General features: G+C 44.2%; 1 protein-coding gene across 10 annotated transcripts in view; it reads right to left on the bottom strand.

Moving 5' to 3' along the window:
• PITPNM2 (phosphatidylinositol transfer protein membrane associated 2) overlaps positions 1–20,123 on the bottom strand; it is a 135,533-nt gene that overhangs the window by 42,416 nt on the left and 72,994 nt on the right. For all 10 annotated transcript variants that reach the window (XR_007708940.1, XM_035564931.2, XM_035564930.2 and 7 more), the window contains 3 exons: positions 10,601–10,815; positions 8,940–9,061; positions 7,029–7,262 (listed from right to left, as the gene is read on the bottom strand). Coding sequence is in view for 9 of the 10 variants with exons in the window: in XM_035564931.2 (XP_035420824.1) it covers positions 7,029–7,262; positions 8,940–9,061; positions 10,601–10,815 (571 nt within the window). In the remaining variant the exon portion in view is untranslated. The remainder of the gene's footprint in view (positions 1–7,028; positions 7,263–8,939; positions 9,062–10,600; positions 10,816–20,123) is intronic.

Below are 20,123 nucleotides of genomic sequence, written 5' to 3'. Positions count from 1 at the left end.
TCGACCGTGAGGATGGCAAATTGGTCATTTCTGTAGTGTAGCTCTGCAGTTCTTGCTAACCAACCATCCACTGAAAAAGCAGCTGGTATTCTGCTACTGCTTTGAACTCTTGGGAAGGGATTTCCTAATTCCAGATCCATGACTTTGCTCTGTGACTGCCTGCTCCGCAAGGAAAGAGCCAGGCACAGACCACATATGTCATTCTCATGAAGCTCTAGGAAGTTGCAACATTTAGATCCAGCCCTCAAAATGAGGCATGTTCCCAGAAAAAGGAAAAAAAAAAAAGCCAAAACCAGCAATTACTGCTTAAAAAAAAAAAGTAAAAAAAAAAAGTTGAGAGATTCAAGTGGTTCCTTCATGAATACAACACAGCCCACCACAGTATGTGACATGACAGAAGCACTTCCCACACTGCTTGGTGCTAAGACAACCAAAATCTCTCCTTTTCTTGGAAACCTGGTTTCTGCAAATGGTTTCTATACATCAGTGAAACAGCATCACAGATATGAGATAATGGGATGGGAAGCAAAGGAAGGGAGGGAATGAAGACACTTCATTTTGCAGAGACTGTCTTTCTTCAGCAGCATGAGGAAAATGAAGTGTGTAAAGCTAATTTAAAGTATTATTTCAATGTGTCACATATCTGAAAGGAAGAACCATCTCAAAAGCAACACAAAGATCTCACAACAAGGCAAGAGAAACTTTCCACCAAGACTTAAGCATATTGGCTAACATCATCGTATCACCAAGACTTTTAAAACTGAGTATTCACTGTGGATTTTTGACAATATTGCTGCTTAAAAGCTCATGCCGGGTCCAAGCTGCAAACAGCTATTTATTACTGATAGGAGCACACAGCAGTAACGCTGCTTTTTAAAAGCTTCTATAAATACTGACATACTAATCCTCAGGTGCCCTTCTGAAAAATCAATAAATATTGTTCCCCTTTTCATTCCCCTGGGAAACTGAGGCAGAGAAGGGTTGATGGACATGCCAAGAGCAGCAGTGGGTTTATGGATCTACAGCTCTCCACTGCAGAGCCTGGACAACAAAGCCGGCAGGCCGGGAGCCCAGGCACTCGCTCTAATGAAGGCTCTGGCTGAAGACCACAGGCCGCAACACCACTGCTGCTATTACGCACCAGAAAGCAATCAATAGGCTACATTAAAATCATTTCAGTTTCTAGAGTGGCAGATTGAGTTCTCTAAGTACCACCAGAAGTGAAGATGGCTCCCACAAGCCACGCTCCATTTCCAGGAGCAGGGCCAAAGCTGAAGGGTCCCACTGCACGCAGGGTTTCTGAGCTGGTCCCAGCCAGCAACGCTCACTTCACTGTGGTAAAGAAAGTCTTAGACCTCACTGCTGCCATAGTTTCTGTGATCTTCATCCTAAATATCCCCTTTGTTTTCAGCAATTACTTTTTTTTAAGCATAAAAAGCTTGTTTTTATATATTTATTTCCTTCCAGGCCTCGGCACTCTATTTTCTGCGCTGCACTTTGGCTAGTCCTTAATGCCACCAGCTATCGCCAGTCACCCTATCAGGAGGAAATAAGCAGAGAGATCAGCAGCTAATAGGATGGACCAGCTCAACCTGAACTTCATTTGCACAGTAAGATTAAATCTATCAATATTTTATGTACTTCTCTGCCTGACTTTCAGATGGGAGCTCCACGTAACAGAGGCAAGTTTGAGCCACCAGACTGCGACCTTCTGGGGGCAGAGCAAGGGGCATCAGCAACTTAATTCTGTTCAACCTTAGTCAAGATTCAGAGTTATTTCCTTCACCAGATTACTTTTTGCAGAGCTACGGCAGAATGTTTTAGCCTCTTCACCTCCTGTTATGATTGACAATCAGCAGAGCTTAAAAACCAGAGATTAAACTCCCATCACATTCACCCTGAAAGCCAAGAAAACGTTCCCTTGCTGTAATTCAGTCCCTCACACTAAAGCCATTCTTTAGGCTTTTTCGTCTACAACACGCAATTCTGCCTTGCTTCAAACACCTTGAAAACAGACTGTGATCAGACACAGAGGCCAGCGGCCCCCTCGCACTCATCCACAGGCTTCCTTGGCTGCAGGGCTCAGCAGGATCGTGGGCCCCCAGCCTCTACTCACGCTCCTGCACCCAGCCACAATGCCGCCAACTCCTCAGAAATTCTGTGTGAGGGCACAGATGCCACCGACTGCATATATTTGTTTTAATGGACTAACATCCTAGGGAACACAAAAAACACTTGGGGCGATAAAGTTCTCCTTAAGTTCTTCTCTGCCTTCTCTCATGTCATCCCTTAGATGACCAAAAAAAACCCCAAACCCATCACTACCCATCTCCCAGCCTCCCAGGCCAACAGAACCCACAGACCTCCCCACACTGCTCACGTCAGGCTGATCAGACATCCCAATCACCCTTTCTTAAAGCCTTTTCTTTTGAAAACAAGATGGCATTATCCACCATTCTAGATCAATTATAAACCAAAAAACTCGAGATTATTTTCCTAGCCTCCAGCCTTTACCTGGGACATGTCAGCGATGCTGCTTTTTTCTTTCTCAAGCACAGGGAGAAAACCTGGAAGAGAGTGAGGCTGTCCAGGTACAAAAGCAATTGAAAAATAAACGTCATGGCTCGCAGAAAAAAAATCTCCACTGCTAGCAGTGGAAAACTTGAGCAGTCCCTGTAGGCACACACAGCACTGAGTACCTCGCTGAATTCTACTTCAACTTGCAGCACTGAAGCCTTCCAGTGGGCAGCAGAGACCCAGAGGAAACGCGAAGTGCCCCCACGCAGCTACATGAATTCAAGATCCAGCTACAAATGACTGACTTCACCTGTCAGGACATGGCTTCCCTCCCCATGCAATGGAAAAAGTTGAGTTTTACAGCAGTTTTTCCTTAAAATGTCAGTGAAAAACATGCTTTTTATTTGGAAAGTGAAGAGGGGATAGATCAGACCCACGAAACACAGCATAATCGGGAGCAATTTTCTTTTTAACAGATCAGAGGTGCCCATCAGGACAGTGCTGAAGGCAATTTGTGGGCCAGTTTGCCTTCATTTTTCTCTCTGGCAGGCTGGGAGGTGCAAAAGCCTCCTGCTCAGCCCGAGAAGTCACTGTCCCATGCTCAATCCCACACGTGGTGCTTCCAAGCTGTGCCTCACGGCCGGCTGCAGCCCCCTTGGCAGTTTGCCTCACAAGCCTGTGACATGCTGCTGGGCTCTGGGAGCTGGCTGGGGAGGGCAGGAGGGGTCCAGCATCCCACCCACCACCTTATTCCAGGCCGGACAGACCCAAGAAGCCCAGTGGAGGGCAGGCTCCGGGCAGAACAACGCTCCTGTGTCCCACCCAGGTGCCTGTTCCCTTCTCACATAAACATCTCCTGTCCTCACAGAGCAAACAAAATCAGCTATGTGGAAGAACAGGGGGTAGGAGGTGGTCTCCCAGAGAGGTCTTTTTGCTGTGAAGGGAGAACTGAGAGCACAGGAGAATCAGGGCAGATGTTAGAATAGGTTTTCCCTTCCACCCGGTGTGCCCCATGTTCATCTCAGGCTTCTTTTCAAGAACTGAAGGACAACCCCCCAGTCTAGGGCAGGCAAGTCACCCACTGAAGCCAGTCCAAAATAAAGGGAACAGGATTTGTATAAGGATGCAGGTAAAAGCTGATTCCACTAATGTCAGTAGTTAACAATACTTTGTTATTTCTCTATAGAGCACAACACTTTGGTTAAAAAAAAAAAAAAAAGGAAACCACACATGCACATATGTACACATGCAGATTGAGTTCAGAGGTACTCGTCATTTCTGTGTTGTTTTAATTACAACATTTCCCACTGCGGCGTGCAGAAAGATGATCTGTGAAGAGTCTAGCAGGGTGCAAACACTTAAATCACTCACCCTTCAACTCACCACCTCAACAACTCTGCCACAGAGACTGGCTAAATCCTTGAAGTGCTGACTTTCGTAAGTGATTTGCTTGCATATTGTGGTGTTGAACTTAATTTCACAAAAGGAAGTGTAAATGAACATGAGACAAGCCAGGATAGATGAATTTAAAAAGCCTTTGTCTACAGTGCTGGATTTGTTTTTCAATCTGAAGTAAAAATAGCAACCGCAGAAAAAAATCAGTATTAAAAAAAGAAAAAAAACACCACACCAAATCCTGCCCAAACCTCTCTCAACTATCTGCATAAAGCAACTGTTCAGACACCCATTGATTATGTACCCAGTAGCAACATCCCAGAGCATTTTATAATGCACTCACACAACTTCCTGGCAGCCGATAAAGGATGCCTGATTTTCCTCAGGCAACATTATTTTGTTGATGGTCACAACAGATCCCATAACCTTGTCAGTACAGTTCTGGTTGTCTGACTGTTCTGATCAAGGGCAGCAAGCAGATACAACTCCTGGTTGCCTTATCTTCCCTTGCTCAGGCCACTCGCAAAGAGAAGTGTGTGGTCACACCTGCGTGGTGCTAACCACAACCTGCCTTCTCTCGAAAAGGCGAAACCCTGCTGCAGGCCCCAATGAGCAGATCTCATTCGGATGAGCTTTCGCATTTCAGTGCTCAAGTGAAGCAAAATTTCTGCAGAAGAGCTTTCTAAAACCTCTTCCTCTTCATCACTGTGCGACAATTTGGGTATATTTAGCCTAAGATGCACTGGCTTAGACAAAGCTCCAGTTCCTGGGCCGGGAACACACTTTGCCATGGTGTATAATCAATAACCCATACACAGTCAACACACTTGTTTAGCAACAAAAGAACCAGAGCCCACGTGCACAATTAGGAAGCAAGTGGGAGCAGAATATTATGCAGTGCCAGTCCAATTAAACTTAAATTCTATGGGAAAGGAGTAAAAAAGCATACAAATATTACAGCCAAGTAGACTAATAGCCCACAATTTTAGTCTGTGTCTCAGGCTGTCAAAGCACTGAGTAACTGTCCAATTAGTCATCAGAAAAAATGGCTGTTGCACTCGGAAAGACTGAGAACATTTCAACACCATCCCCCAGAGTCACTCCCTCCACACTCAGTAGCCTTTCCACATATTACAATCCATCCATCACCTAACTCAGAAGTTTTCTTCTTTCAAGTCATTCTCTAATTTTAGTTTGCACCACCTCAGGGAGAGTTTTATTCCTACTCTTGGTTTCTGCCTCAGTTTTCTTACCATCTTGACGACCCCATGCAGGAAGGGCTAATTCCCCAAGAAACAGGCTTATGGAGCCAGGAACCAGCAGAGAGATGTCAAGGAGGGGCTGGCAGACAAGAAACTCCTGGCACCTGAGCAGCTTGGTCCAGTAGCACAACACACAAAGGTCTCCACCTGCTTCGGGTCATCAGCTGAAACCCCAAAACTGGCATCACTGTCTAAGTCATGTCTTAGCCCCCATCCTTCCAACTTACACATCCTCACACCTAGCTAGCTGTCTTTTCTACACAAGCCCTGATGCTTTTCCCAGTCACTAACAGCTTGCCCATGGCTATCCCACTGCACGGGGAGGATACGCATCTCTGGGCACCCAAAGCTTTTGCTTTCATTTTTCACTCACTCAACTTTGTTGCGCCTTAAAGACTTCTCTGATTTTATGCATCTTAACCACTTTGAAAAACAGTATTTGCCATCATTATAACAGAGTGGAAAGGCTTTTGAAAGGCAGACAATGAGCTGGCTCGGCTCTCTGCAAAGCCTCAATCAAGAGGGAAATGGCAGGCAATCTTTTATGAAATACAAAAGAAACATTTCTAAGAGACCGCAGTTTAATCTATGCCAAACACCTCCGAACAACTGGAAGAGTCACATGCTTCTTTCTCATTTAACAGATACAATGGAGTTGTTATTCTGCCCCCATGTTTTGCAGCATACACTAAATTAACCCATGTCACTGAAACACCAAGGGAGTTCATTGCAGAGAGGCACTTGTAATACAGCCTGTAACAGGTAAAAACTTTCATCTAGGCTAAAGTAAAGCCAAAGGAGCTCTAGCAAAGGGAACAGACTATTCGGAGAATGGTGCGCACCATTCACCACTGCTCCTTCAGTGTTTTTCACACTAGGAGCTCCATTTAGGAGCACAGTGTAACTAAGAAGAGCTGTAAAATCATTTATTTATTCCAGCATCAGGCACTTCAAAGAAGCTTTGCGTATAGAAAGGGACAGCTACCCAGGTCATGCAGGAGAATTCACTGCGTACAGAAAGCAGGAAGCATCATTTACAAAGTCTTTCTTTGGCCTTTTCTTTGCCAGAGGACAGCCATAGCTCTGAACTTCTCTCAAGATGGGAATGTTTCTTTAAAACATTCTTTAAGTTATGCAGCTGGCCATAAGGCTTGTCTCCTCTGGCAAGGCTCAGAAACTATATCAGTTGTGTTATAGATTTTCTGTGGAGAACAAATTACTGCTACCACCTGCACAGTCCCCACTTAGTTACTTCTGGGACACAAACAATAGGCTACCTCCTTAAAAGCATTGACCTAAGAATGATACACCAGTCAAAGCAGCACATTTACTCACTACCAAGAGCTGTCAGTGACCCATGGAGAGTTATAACACAGCGAGTTGAGGAGCCCTGAACACCACAACCCGGAGATGTATGGCCGCATAAAGACCCACCTGCCCTACTGCAAGCTAGGGACGCTGCAGGGACTGGTTTCCTGGAACCACTTGTGACACAGAGTTGAAGCGCATTTCTTTGAGCAGCCCTTGAGGACGTTGTCCAGAATAAAGAAAAAATGGCAGATTTTGAAAAAGATCTACGTTAAACAGACAAATCCTGATTTGAAAAAGAAAATACACTTGAAACCCTTTCAGTAGCTACATGTGATTAGGACTTATACATACCACAACCACAAGTGATAGAATAACGTTCTTTTGAACTGACCGACAGCTCTGCAAAAGAGTAATCGGGTCTGAGAGTCTTTTCACAGACATGCCTTGAGATACCATACATTGCACGTACCTCACCATTGTATTTCAATTTGGAAACAACATTAAGGAGTTGATTGTAAACCTTGCAAGACTATAAATGCTCACCAACATCATGGATAAACCGCTCAATTTTCGACTGCATCCCCCAGTATCTGAACTCGACTTTACAAAGTTTATATGCACACATGATTGGGTATTTCCCAGGGTTGTTCTTGTACTCTTGAATCCAATCTTCTGAGAGAGGGCCTCTTTTAGTCTTTACTGATTTATACAGCTTTGGATCCTCCTCAGCTTTGTATTCATGTGGAGGGATAGGATCTTTAACAATATCAATAGGATCTGTAGGAAGAATACAAACAGTTAGACATTTCCTTTGCCTGAACAAAAGAAGAAAGTACATTTTCAGGAGTTATTTCTGTTTTAGTAAGTACCAGAAGCTTTACAACAATATCTGTTTTTACTTAAACAACTGATAGTTAAATTGTTTATACGCTGCTGCTGGGTAGTGATCCACTCTACCAGAGGAGTTTCTGTGCACACTTCCAGCAAACAGAGGCTTTGCGGTAAACATTTTTGCCCAGTGACTACAGGTCCACAACAGATCTGCTCACGCCATATTTCTAGCTCCAAAGAGTTCTTTTGCACGTTCCATCTCTCAGCTTTTGTAGTATCACTGACAGTATTACAGCTCTGCCTAATCTGAGACACTTAAATACACCTACCCCTTTTTAGTACTGTTATGGAATAGATATCACCACTGAACATCTTATCTTTGGCGTCCATCAAGTGAGGTTACTGTTACCTCAAACTTTACTGTTACATCAGATATACTACAGAAGGCAGAAAGTTTAAAGCAAGTCCAAATCGTCCTCACTAACACTTCAACAATGAAGAAATGGAAAGTGCAATGGAGTGAGTGAACATATTTTTAAAATCTGCATCCCCCAACCCAAACCTAAGCAGCAGAAGTTTGGATTGAAGGGCAGGATCTCACTTCCCAAGGAACAACAGCTCTCCCGACACTTCTCAGAGAGGCAGCATGACTCAAGCCTATTTGTTCAGGACTGAAAACCCAATCAGATAGGCTTTGGAATGTGGACAGTCAAACTGAAGTTCAAAATGAAGCAGTTTAAACTAAGTAACACTCAAGTAAAACTGCACGGGGTTACCACCATGGCCAGCATGTCAACAGAGCTTAAGGAGCCCAAGCAGCCACTAGGTGTCCTTCCCCAGAGCTCCTTCTGGGTGAGCTCAGCCCTGGGACTGCGAGAAGTCAGCCCGAGCTCAAGTCACTTCTCCAGCCTCAGCAGCTTCAGAGCAAGGGATGCTTCGGTTCGGTGAGGCTGTAATTGGCAGCACTCCCTGCTATGCAGCTGGGCCTCCAGCAGATGCTATGGGCATAGGCCATGACGGACAGCAAGGCAGAGGAACTGCTCTAATGCTTGCCATTTTCTGCCTTCTGATATGATTTTCCGTTCTACCTTTTCTTTTGTTAAACCCTTAAGTATATCAGGCTCATTAACCCAACCTCCCAAAGACAGCTGTGGAGCTGAAGTGTTAACTTGCATAAGGGCAACAGGAGGGGAAGCAAAAATTAAATACACCTTCATGTTTTGGAAATGCAGCTAGGAACGTTCTTTCATATACCCAAAGGAGATATTTAATTATACAGCTATATTTTCCTCTTCAGTAGTTATTTCTATTTATCATCCCCAAAATCATTAGCTGTCCAAGTTCTCTCAGGAACTGCACAAATAATAGAGACAAGCATCAGCTTCATTTTACAGACAGGGGGATTCAAATGGATTTCCAGGTGCTTTACATCAAGCCTGGAAGAGAACCCAGCTGCCCTCTCTCTACTCGATGTAACCCTACCCAGCAGGCACACCACTGATGGGGTTCACACAAGGGTTAGGAGTGGAAAGGACAGGCCAAGGAGATGGGGCATACCAAGCAAAATCCTTTACACAGCAAAAAGCAGAATGAAGGAAGAAGTAAAAGAAAAGGGCTACTCACCTAGAATGGTTTGTCTTTTCTCTGCAGGAGAAAGGTTGAAAACGTTGACGTGCTCTCCTGGATCAGTTTTGTAGTATGTCTCAATATCAATAGAGAACTTCTCCACAAAAGGGCACGTATACCTGAGAGCAAGAGCAATACAGCTTGGAGTAAATCCTGCTCAGTTTCGCAAGCAGAGAAAATGCTTTCCTAAGATGTGTAAAATCAGCCTGAAATCCGAGTCAGCCTTCACTCGTATTTTACTTCAGATATACTTAAAATACTGACTGTACAGATTAGAAAGATTTTCTTTATTAAATTCTTAAGATAGGAGCTTGCCTTGGACTTGTGGCTTCAGTGGAATAGCTCTGGTTTAGTGAAACCCCAACCTCACAGCACAAGGGGGTTTGCTCCCCCTGCGCTGTTACATGGATTTATGGGTGAAAAGATTCCAATGCTCCCACACTGTTTGGGTAGTCTCACTTTGCAGAGACACTGACAAAAGCCTGTGACTTAGTTTGACAATGTCTCCTCCAAAAGACAGTTATCAGGGCAGACCACATCTGAAGGAGCAGTGTTCAGCAAGGAGATAACTTTTGGGTCTGCTGTATTAACAAGTTCTGTTATCCTTATAGATATGACACCAGGACACCTTGGAAGTGCATTTTTAGCAGGAAAAAAGCAGAATTCTTGCCTGGAATTTGCAGCAGAATAAAATACAGACTGGTTCTGCCCAAGACCAGGTTTCCTGGCCAGGTTACTGACTCACAGACAATTCAAGAGGATGGATAAAAACAAACTGAAAGTGGACTTTAATCACTGGAAAGTCACAAGCTCCATATTATTTAGTCATGAGCAACTGTCCATACACACACACTGACTATCCACCTTTCCCCAAACTCACGTTACTTGTAGAGGCCAACTAAAACGGAACTATGAAAGTTACCTAGATTTCTGACAAAAATCAGAAGATCCTAAAGCCTTTTTATTATGACAGATGACAGAAACACCACACTTGCAAACCCGGAATAGGGGAAATGCTCTAAACCAGAGTAACTGGCATACAGGCTATTTAGTCCAGGGCATCTGAAGTCCTCCCAGACAAAAATCAGATGAAACAAAGAAGTGCAATCACCTCCCTGAAGCCTCTGACTCTCTTCTCAGAGTGAAAACCACTGGGCATAGGTTTGTTATTTTCTAGCTAAAAGACAGTAAGATAGTTCCCAGAAAAGAAACATCGTATTTATTAACAATTTTTAAAGATTTTTCTCTCCCTCTTCTTTCCCTCTTAGGGCAAGTGAGTCCTGTTTTATTTGATAGTGTTCGACATGACAACTTTCCCATTACTGTGTACATTTATAACTTCACTGAGCTAGCAGATAACTGCAACGTTAAGTAGAACACAGTGCAGGATACCAGACTAAATAAAAACCATTCAAGATTTCCCACGCTTTGATGGACAAAACAGCTCACATTTTAAAGCAGCCAGTCACAAATTCTCAAGTACACATGCAGTCAGCCCATGCAACGCTGATGCTTCCGAGATAAAGCACAGTGTAAGAATTTCAGGACTCGACACCATGTTTCTCTAAAGGATATTACTGGAGATGTAAGAGATGCCACCGCATCAAAACCTCTCCCTGAAGTAGGGAAACACCTCTGGTCATTTTTCTACGTTTTACCTTGTCCTGGTATAAGGATATGCATTCCACGATTCCTCTTCAACTCGCAGAGCTGCCTTGGGCAATATTGACCGAAACCAGCTGGGTATGTGCATACCAATGTGGTACACTTTGTGAGTATACTGCCCGTTGCCTCCTGGTCCATCCATGTACGGCCTGTTTTCCAGGATCTCTACTCCACTGCCTTCCCCACATGTCTCCTCTCTGCTCTTTTTCTGAAAAAGGAAAATATATCACACAGTTAGGCTTTCCAGTGTTTTGTACATACCAAGTCTCAAAGCACACGAAGATCGGGGTGGTTTCTCAGACTCCTGCTGATCCCGGTTTTATATAGCCACAAGACCTGTAGCAGCACCCTGGCAGTAAGATTACCAAACCTTGAGATCATAAATGACAGATTTAGATACTCATCTGGCCAACAGAGGAACCGGGATGAGATTTATTACAGATCCACTACAAATCTGGATTTGACATCTCTAAAGCTATGAGAGAATTTGCATGGAGACCTCATGACACAAATCCCTCCTCTTATAATAGGTAACACATTGCTCTTTCCAGGAGCACACTAAACCTTGGCTCCAGCTTTGAACCACCCAACAGCACAAAAAGCTTTCACATCAGTGGATGACATGGCGAGGGGGAATTTGTCCAACTTGGCACATTCTTGTGGTGGTGTATCAGCATGAAGAATCATACACACACACACAGCACAACACTGCAGTAATAAAAACTGTTTTATGACCTAAACCCACAGGATTTAGGGGCTTGTTGCTTGTGGTCTGGCAGAGCAGCAGCTCTCCAAGAACAGCTTGGAGACTACGCTCTGCTAATTAAGATATTTAGAAGAAAGAACTCAAGTTTGCCAGAATGCACACAGTACCCCCTGGCAGCTTCAATATTTTGGCTTATTTGTAGCACTGTCCCTCATTGAGGGACCTGGCAAAAGCTCCCGTAAATAAAACAAACAAACAAACAAACAAAACACCTAATTTCAGTGCTTCTAAGAAGAGCTAGAGGCAAACCAAATATTTGTTCAGCTATAACACATTTCAGCAGGTTGGATGATGGATAGCCTTCATCATTTCCAACCAACAGATTCATATTGTTAGTGTTTTTGAGTTTTTCAGTTACTGTCTCTGTTTGAGAGGACAGTACTCTGGAAATTAAGAAAAAAAATGGAATTATACACAAGAATCAACTGTGAAATATAATGCAATAACAACCTCTCACTTCTGGCAAACAAACAATTCCAAGGAAAACAAGACTTAACAGAAAATGATTAATAAGATGCAAGCGATCGGCTTCTCATCTTTTGAGGACAGAATGATAAGCCAACAGAGCTATTTAAAAAGAGGGCTATTCACTTCTAAATAACTCTCAAGCGATTTTAAATTTAAACAGCTGCAACCAACAAATCTAAATAACTGACAATCTAAATAGTCATTTTTTCCTACCTCACAAACTGTGAAGTACCGCAAAAGAGAAGCACTTTCTTAAAGTTTATGTCTAACATTCAGCTGGCAGTTCATTAAAACACACATCCTCTTAAAACAAATTACTGTCTTTCAGTTCTTATATAAGCATTGACCAAGTCCTGTACAAATATTTATGACAATAACATTAAATAATCTTGATGACCCAAAAATCTGGTTAACTCGAAGGTCTTGGAAAACGAAGCAACCCAGCAGGCATGGCGAACGTGTCAGACAGAATAAGAGCGCAGCATCTGCTCTGAACAGTTGATACAAATTATGGAGATCTAGAGTCTTATTATATGGCAAAAGCACGTGGAAATCATAAGCAGAGGAAATACAGATTCTCCTTGTGCCAAATTACCACATGTGGACTCCTACATCAGCTAGATTGAAAACTACTGTTCCAGGTTCTGTGGTTACCAACAATTCCAAGTCCAATCTGCCGGTCCTTGTTTCGGACCAAAACCCATTTAGGAGTTTTTCAAGAAATCCACAGCACCGAGTGGACTCAGCACCTGCTAGGATGGTGCAAAGCCAAACCTGCACAGAAGAATCCTGTCCCTAGACTTACAGCTGCTTGTATTGTAATGGAAAACCAAAACACTGAAGATTTATTTTGTTTTAATAGCCACAGTTGAAATTGAAATTAAAATGGATAAAAACACTCTTAGGCTTTCCTTGTGGGAACGTGATTTCATGCTTTTCTTTTCAGAGGTATCTCTGAGAAATGCCTTATCCCTCTCCAATAGTTCTCCACTTCTCTGTCTGATCGCTGGAGATGCGGCATGGTGTCATGCTCCCAACACTTGGAGAGGGAACGAAGAAGGGAAAACCCCAAATTAACTGAGACTCTTTGGGGAAGTCAGTTTGCATCCCACTTCTGATTTCTGGTTATTTTATTCACTTCTGCACACCTGCAGGAGACCACAAACCCTGTTCTGAGAGCAGTGCATGCTTCCTCCCTCAGCCTTTCCAGATGACCAGCTCCAGCCCACAGCCTCTTTCACCCAATTGCAAACCTCAAGCAAGTTTTGGCCCTGTGTGTTCCTCCTGCTTGTCACTTACCTACACAAAAGAGGACAGGGGACAGCAAGAATATTCTCTTAGATGAACGTGAACTAAGAGCTGCACCTCTGCATGACAGAAATCAGAGCTGCAAAGTTTGCATCTTGAACTATCTTTTGAGCAAGGACTGAGTTAGGTCAAACTATATTCAAATCATACCACAATTTATCACTGGGAAGAACACTACAATCAAAGAAAAACTCTCAAGAAATCCCCACAAAGCTCCCTCCCAGTCCTGCATGCTCTCAATTAGCATACAGTGAGGGCTACAAGCACTGCGAGGTCAGGAAGGAACAGAGGGGCCAGGCTGGATGGTAAATGGTACAATTACTAACCTGTCATAAAGACAAAAATAAGACACATATCTCAGACAATAAAATAAAGACATCAGCAACGCACACTCAACAGACCAGGATGATACTCTGCGCTAAGTGGTTCAGCGAAAGTACACCACTTCTGGAAGTGAAGAGCAATTTGCTTTCAGCCATATAGCCTCTTCACGTCTATTGTGACTCAGCTACAGCATGGAGAGGGCTCGTTACAAGGAATTGGTCTGTAAACAACAATTAAAAAATAACCATTGATTAGGAAAACATTTGGCTTGAGAAGTGTCTGGCAAGCCCTCTCCAAAGACTACCCGTCTGCTGGGAGTGGCTGCTGTGCAGGCATTTTAGGGTCAGTCTTTAAGGTTTCAGCCTCGTAGACCTTGCCCCTACAGAAAGAAGACGCTTTATTTAGCAGATTACCTGTGTTACTGCTACTTGTTACTGACAACAGCATCTTCCCTTTACATAAACATCTGGGGAACAGTCCCCAGCAAAATCAAAGAGTAGCTAACAGCCTTTATATGCAAGACATCTAAGCTGTAATCACAGTAAACCGTCTTATATTGTATTACAACAGGAAATCCAGTCATCCCTTTAGAAGTCCCTCTCCTCTGCTGATGCCACCCGATGTTCTGCACAGCCCCATCAATAGCTTTCCAGGACAGATGGTGACACAGATCCCTCCTAGCTAAAGTAATAGCATTAAATTACTCATAACAGGGAACCCAGAGAAGCAGATGCACCATGATTAGCAAGAATGCCAGTTACTTAAAGGGTTCTATTAAAATAAATCTCTTGGCACAGCAGCATAGCATGGGACACAGCACATGACCTCACCATCACAATTACAGAATGAATAACTCCGATGAATGTCGTTTAAACATCGGGCTAGCCTAACCCCATTCATCATCTGTCCTTCACAGTGGGAGACAAGCGGCTGCAAACAAAGTCTTTCGCGAGCGACGATGGGGTGATCAGCTTGCAGGTCCTCCATCCCCTTGCTCAGCGAGACACACGCCTGGTGTTTCATCTCCAGAGTAAAGCACAACTGTGTATGGGCTCAAGTCCACACACAGAACATCTCTGCAAAGTCTACGGTTGTGTTGCAAATGGTTCAGTGCTTTCATTTCTTCTATTTTTATTTTTTTTTAATTGTAACTTACTACTTTGAGCAATGCTGCAGAGGAGTAAAGATGGGGTGGGTTGCATGGTGATAGCAGGCAATCCAAGCATTGTGCTAGCTTTTAAAAACAGGTTACAGCTATAATCTTACCTTGTTTACCACTGATTATTGTTTACACTTCAACTCCTCAATCCAAATAAGTTAGACAGTGATTATAAAGGGCTGATATGCTCTAGCTTCATGGTGAAGTTTCTTGGTGCGTTACCGCAATATATTTACACAGTGCCGGTGGCTTATTTCAATGACCCATGAGAGTTTTGATTTGAGATTATTCAAGTTATGAAGACTGACAGCACTACACTTGGTAGACCTATTGTCCATGAATAATGAGGACACAAAACCATTGTCTGGAAACAATAACCAGAACAATTTTTTCCCCTCCAGCTCCCATTAGGCAACAGGATATTTTGATAGTCCAGACAAATTCTCCTGGGAGAATCCATTAAAATAACACTCAAGTCTTGGGATTTCTCATCCCATTTGGACACAGATGCAAGAAGCTTACTGCTGGTAGATGGTTTCAGCCGATAATGATAGCAAAGGCATCTACGTATCCACTGAACAAGAACACGACAGCAAATTTCCCCAGAGGATCCTGCTAACACTTCCTCATACTGTTGTGGCAAAGGAGGCTGAGATAACATTCTCTATGGCCAATTACTGGGTTTTGTCGTTTCAGATCCGAAGGCTACCACAAGTGGCAATGAAAACCCCAGAAACAGCCTTGTCCTTTGGGAACCAGAGAAAGCCTAAATTGCTTCATGCAACTCACCAGAAAACAAAATTCCTGAGGCTGCTTAGGATGGATGAATCTGGCCATTTTTGGATAGCTTTTAAGACCTGGTTTCAGCAATCAGAACTTTTTCCCCGTTCTGTTTTAGAAAGGAAGACCAAAGGCTCTGAAGATGTAAAGAGCTGAGGAACAAAATTTAGGATGGGAGATCAGTAAGCTACCTGTGTTCAGTTTCTTCTATATGTTAAGGGAGAAGTATTCCCAACCATCTCTGGTTGGATGTCATTTAGGTTGACCATGATTTCACTCTTCTAATTGATTTTCCAAAGCATTGCCCCCTTCCCATCACCAACCGCCTGCCCCTGATGTGCTCCTGGCACGCACTAAGAAGGTGCACACACTAAGGGGCACACCAGGGCTGCACGCACCAAGAAGGTGCCAGTTACACCACAGCTGGTGCGTTGCAGGTGCATGTAGTGTGATTGCTATTTTACACCTTTCTTCCCCCCCTCATGAGAAGATCCCATCCCTCACAGTTTTTTCACTATTTTGTTAGGTCACAAAAGTCAAGTGTTAAGTTTAGGCAGGAAATGAAATTCCCTCCCCTTCACTTTTATGCTTAAAAATTACCTTTTTCCCCCCTCGTCCTTGATAGACAGGAGTCCAACAACCCTTTCAAGTAATGCTGGGAGAGCTTAGAAGCAATGCAGCCTGTTAGCTGGGCTCACTGTGGCTATACCAGCATTGAGCACCACAAATAAAACAGCACGACAACAGATGCACAGCTGCAGCCATAGCTGCTGCAAGCCTGAATTACACAGCACCTAAAACCAGAAGGCCAACGATAGAGATGCTGGAAAATACCACGAGGTCCCGAACCTAATACATGGCTTATTCTTCGCGCATTTTTCCAGCAGAGGATTTTTGTACGTGGATAACATGCACACTGACTGTGCACACACATGGGTGTATCCTTTCTGTCTTCAGCTGTCTCTTGCCGCGGTATGACTCAGCGCTGGGTTCTGTTAGCCACTCCTTTTTGATCATTTGAACTGACATCTAATTCATTACGAGCAACCAGCTTTCACCACCACCAACCTCCCGTCTGCTGACACAGATATCTCATAGACCAGGCACCACTCATGCTCAGTGTTTACTGCAGGTACTCCAAAATCAGGTCTTTGACCATGGAAACAAAATGTTTTTTTTATCCTAAAAGCGTAGTTGAGCCTTATGCCTCAAACCATTTTTTTCCCCAAAAAATGCATGTGTCAAAGACCATGAAACATTCAGTTAAGGTGTTATCACCTGAATCAGTCTAATACCTGAGGAAAAAACTTTGTTATTGCGAAAAAAGAAGGGAGCAGGGGAGACGGTGCTCTTCCACTCTTACAGAAGCCAAGAAGGAAAACTTTTGATCAGATCAAAATTGACATAATTTTATCAGTGCACGGCATCTTCTAAGAGCAAACAGGAAGTTACATGAACTTAATTAAAAATAAAAAAAACCCGCCCATACTGTTACTAATACATTAGGCTGCTGAAGTAGAACAGCACACACAACCTTTGGCTGTCAGTCGAAGGCTTTTGTACTACACTCAGTAGAGCAAAGTGCCATTAGTGCTACGCATTAGAGAGCACAGGCTCGGCAAGGGAGCAGCCTTTTAAAGAGGGAGAAAGTAACTTGAAGAGACAGAGCTGCTGGCAGGGCTGTGTGTAGCATGCAGATCTTTCAAGCCCCATTTCAACAAATTAACTGTGATGTGGCAATCTTCACCGGGCTTGAGCTGGGACCTTTAACAAGATACAGCAAAACAGTCTGCAGACACTCAGCAGCCCTGAAGCAAGGGAAGGCAGGTCAGCTTCTCTGCTCCTGGTGTGCAGGAGTCGAGTGCATGCTTACTGGTTGTATTGGGAAGACAATATTAAAGGAGGCAGGAGAGAGGAACCTTGTTCCCCCCTAGGGCTGGGTTTTAATGGTACTTCTGAACCTGTGCTTTGTGAAGTACAAATCAGAAACAATCCATGTCAAGGGGGACTGACAGGCCTGCAGCAACATTGCTGGAGGATAGTGAGGAACTTGTGAGTTTGGTTCTTGTTACTCAAACGCAAGGCTTACTGTACCTCTTCGTGCACAGCGACGGTGGCACTACCCAACTGGCAAACCAAGTTCCACCGCAGTGGGATTTCCCACTCTCTACAACCTCTGAGAAGTTGCGGACGCCACAGGACCCTGATTTTGTATACACCACGTGCATCACATTATGAATGCAGGCAACTCCAAGCTGCACCATCCGTTTCCATGGCAATGGGACTGCATCAGCAGTCGGCTGGGTTGAGTTTAGGCCGTCCTCACCTCGGCTCCAGCGCTGCACACAAATCCCTGCTGCTAACACGAACCAAGTGATGTCACCAGTAACCATGGTGCCTGCGCCGTGCTTTCCATGTGCCCTTTGCGCTCTAACATGCATCCTTCACGCATGACAATTGCTTTAATCCAATTAGTGATCGTAAAAAAAAAAAAACTACGCGAAGGCCAGTGTCAATACTTATTTAGCAAAGGAAGGTTAGTTCGAGTGAACAGGACAACAATCCGAACACGAAGCTCTACGATAGCACTTCCACTTCTCATTGCACTGTACATGTAGGAATGACCTGAAACTGGAGAGAGGGGAAGGAAATCTGTTCCTCATCAATAGTTTTAGTAATGAAGGCAAAGGAGCAGATGTTTTAAATATCCTCTTTCTAGGTTTGATCAATAGCTGGGCAATGCACAGTGCTTCCTTCCATCTGGGCAGTATCTCTTATCCCAAACATCAGCACTTCGCCGGCTGAATATAAAACCTGGTCTTAAGTGCTCCTACCATCCATTCGAAAACAAACAAACGGAGTCCTAAAACGAGAGTGAGTTGTAAAGAGTGCACATGGAGAACTCAGAAGGCTGCCCAGACAGGCAGGAACCCGGCCACCATACCACGAAAAGACCCTGCCATCTCCCATGCTGCTGTAGCAGATGGCCACACAGGACAGCTCTATCACGACGGAGACATTTCACAAAGACCTAAGACTTTGCTGGCCACTAGCACAGCCTCGTCCAATTCACTCTACCCATTAACAAACCACCTTCACGTCCCCATCCAAGACTGGATTTGGAAGGAATGCTACTTCTTGACAGATCAGAAATCAACAGCATCAGCTCTGTGCAGGAAAGGGCCGTCCTGCATGCTCTGTGGCTGGGGGTTATGCTCAGAGCCACCAGGAGAGCCAAGCACCTCCTGCCCTTCCCCTTCCAGCCAGTCTGGTTTCACTGGGCGTACCCAACCACATTACATAATTCGGTAGAAGATTTTGAGAGTAACCATAAAGTCGTTGTCATCTGTCTTCCCAATCGAGCATCGCACAGATGTAATTTCCAGGAAGGCTGACCCTTTAGGTCCTCCCATGCTCTGCAGGGAGCTGCCCTCTGATCACCTCCCTGCCAGAAGCAGGGATATTATGGGGCTCTTCCCTCGAGTTTGCCAAGCAAGAATTGGGACTATCACACACTAATGGCTGGCCTTTTGTCCCCTGCTTCAATCACTGTGTAACGCTGCCTCCAAGGAGGCGGTAAACACACCAGGAGAAAGAAAAGGATGTCATCCCTGAAGGGTCTTCCTGTCAGAAGAGCCACTTTCTGGTGGGAGGTATTTTAGTGTCCAGGAGATTCTGGGTCTGCTCCTGCCACCCCTTCGCTCTCCTGAGAGGTGCCTGAGGTGACGGTCACAGACCTTGGCATTGCACCCAGCCCCAGGCATGACCAGCAGCTCCACCAGGCTCCGAGGGCAGAAGGGCATCGCCACCAGGAGAATTCAAGATACAGGGAGAATCCTGCAAGAAATCCCAGCCAGCAGAAGCTGAACGAAGCTGGACCTGCAGAAGGCCCTGTCCCAAAGAAAGGACTGTTCTCACCCAAGCAAGCACAGGTTACTTGTGCCTCATCTGCAGCACCATCACTCTTGGCTGCTTTTCTTGCAATGTAAGACATATTCCTAAAAAAAGCCCTAAAAATTAAAGCTGGGACAGGTTGTCACCAGCAGGCTCTTGCAAGACAGAGCACAGGTATGCACAGCATCAACTTGTAAAATATTGTATGCGCTGCATTATTTAGAATCGGGTCTAGAAATTAATGAAGCTGTTTGTACAATACCAGAATATTTTGAGGACAATCAATTGCACAGGACTATAAATAATTTACAGCATTAAGAGAACCGTTCTCATGGCCACTCATTAATCACTCCGCCTTACAAAGACACCCAGCCACACTCCTGCAGAGCCAAGGCTGTATGTGCCAGAGGCACATGAATTAGGAATCACTTTATTATGGAGATACCTCAAACTTGTTTACCCCACACTCTCCATCTTTCAAAATGTCTGCTACACTTCCAGCACAATATTTCATCTTACCTCGAGTATTTCCTTCCCTGTCTTTAAATGGATTTTTCACTGCGTTAGCTATTCCACAGACACTGTCCGTGAGGATTACTGTCCCTAGTTTAGAAGGAGAAAAAGCAAGTTGCCCATTATTATGCTGTGAGTCAGAGATGAAATTTCAACTCCCTGTTTCGGATCAATTCTGATCCTCCGACTACATCCCAAATTTTAGGAACCTAGTGCAACTATTCCCCAATAGACTGTACACTAAACTACCAGAGGACTGGCTCAAAGAAATCCCCAGAATTTTCCTAATACCTAATTCATCACT

The sequence above is a fragment of the Cygnus atratus genome, chromosome 17 (assembly GCF_013377495.2).
Source record: "Cygnus atratus isolate AKBS03 ecotype Queensland, Australia chromosome 17, CAtr_DNAZoo_HiC_assembly, whole genome shotgun sequence".
Classification (NCBI taxonomy): domain Eukaryota; kingdom Metazoa; phylum Chordata; class Aves; order Anseriformes; family Anatidae; genus Cygnus; species Cygnus atratus.
Note: the sequence above shows the minus strand (reverse complement) of the source record. Positions and strands in the feature narration are given on the sequence as shown.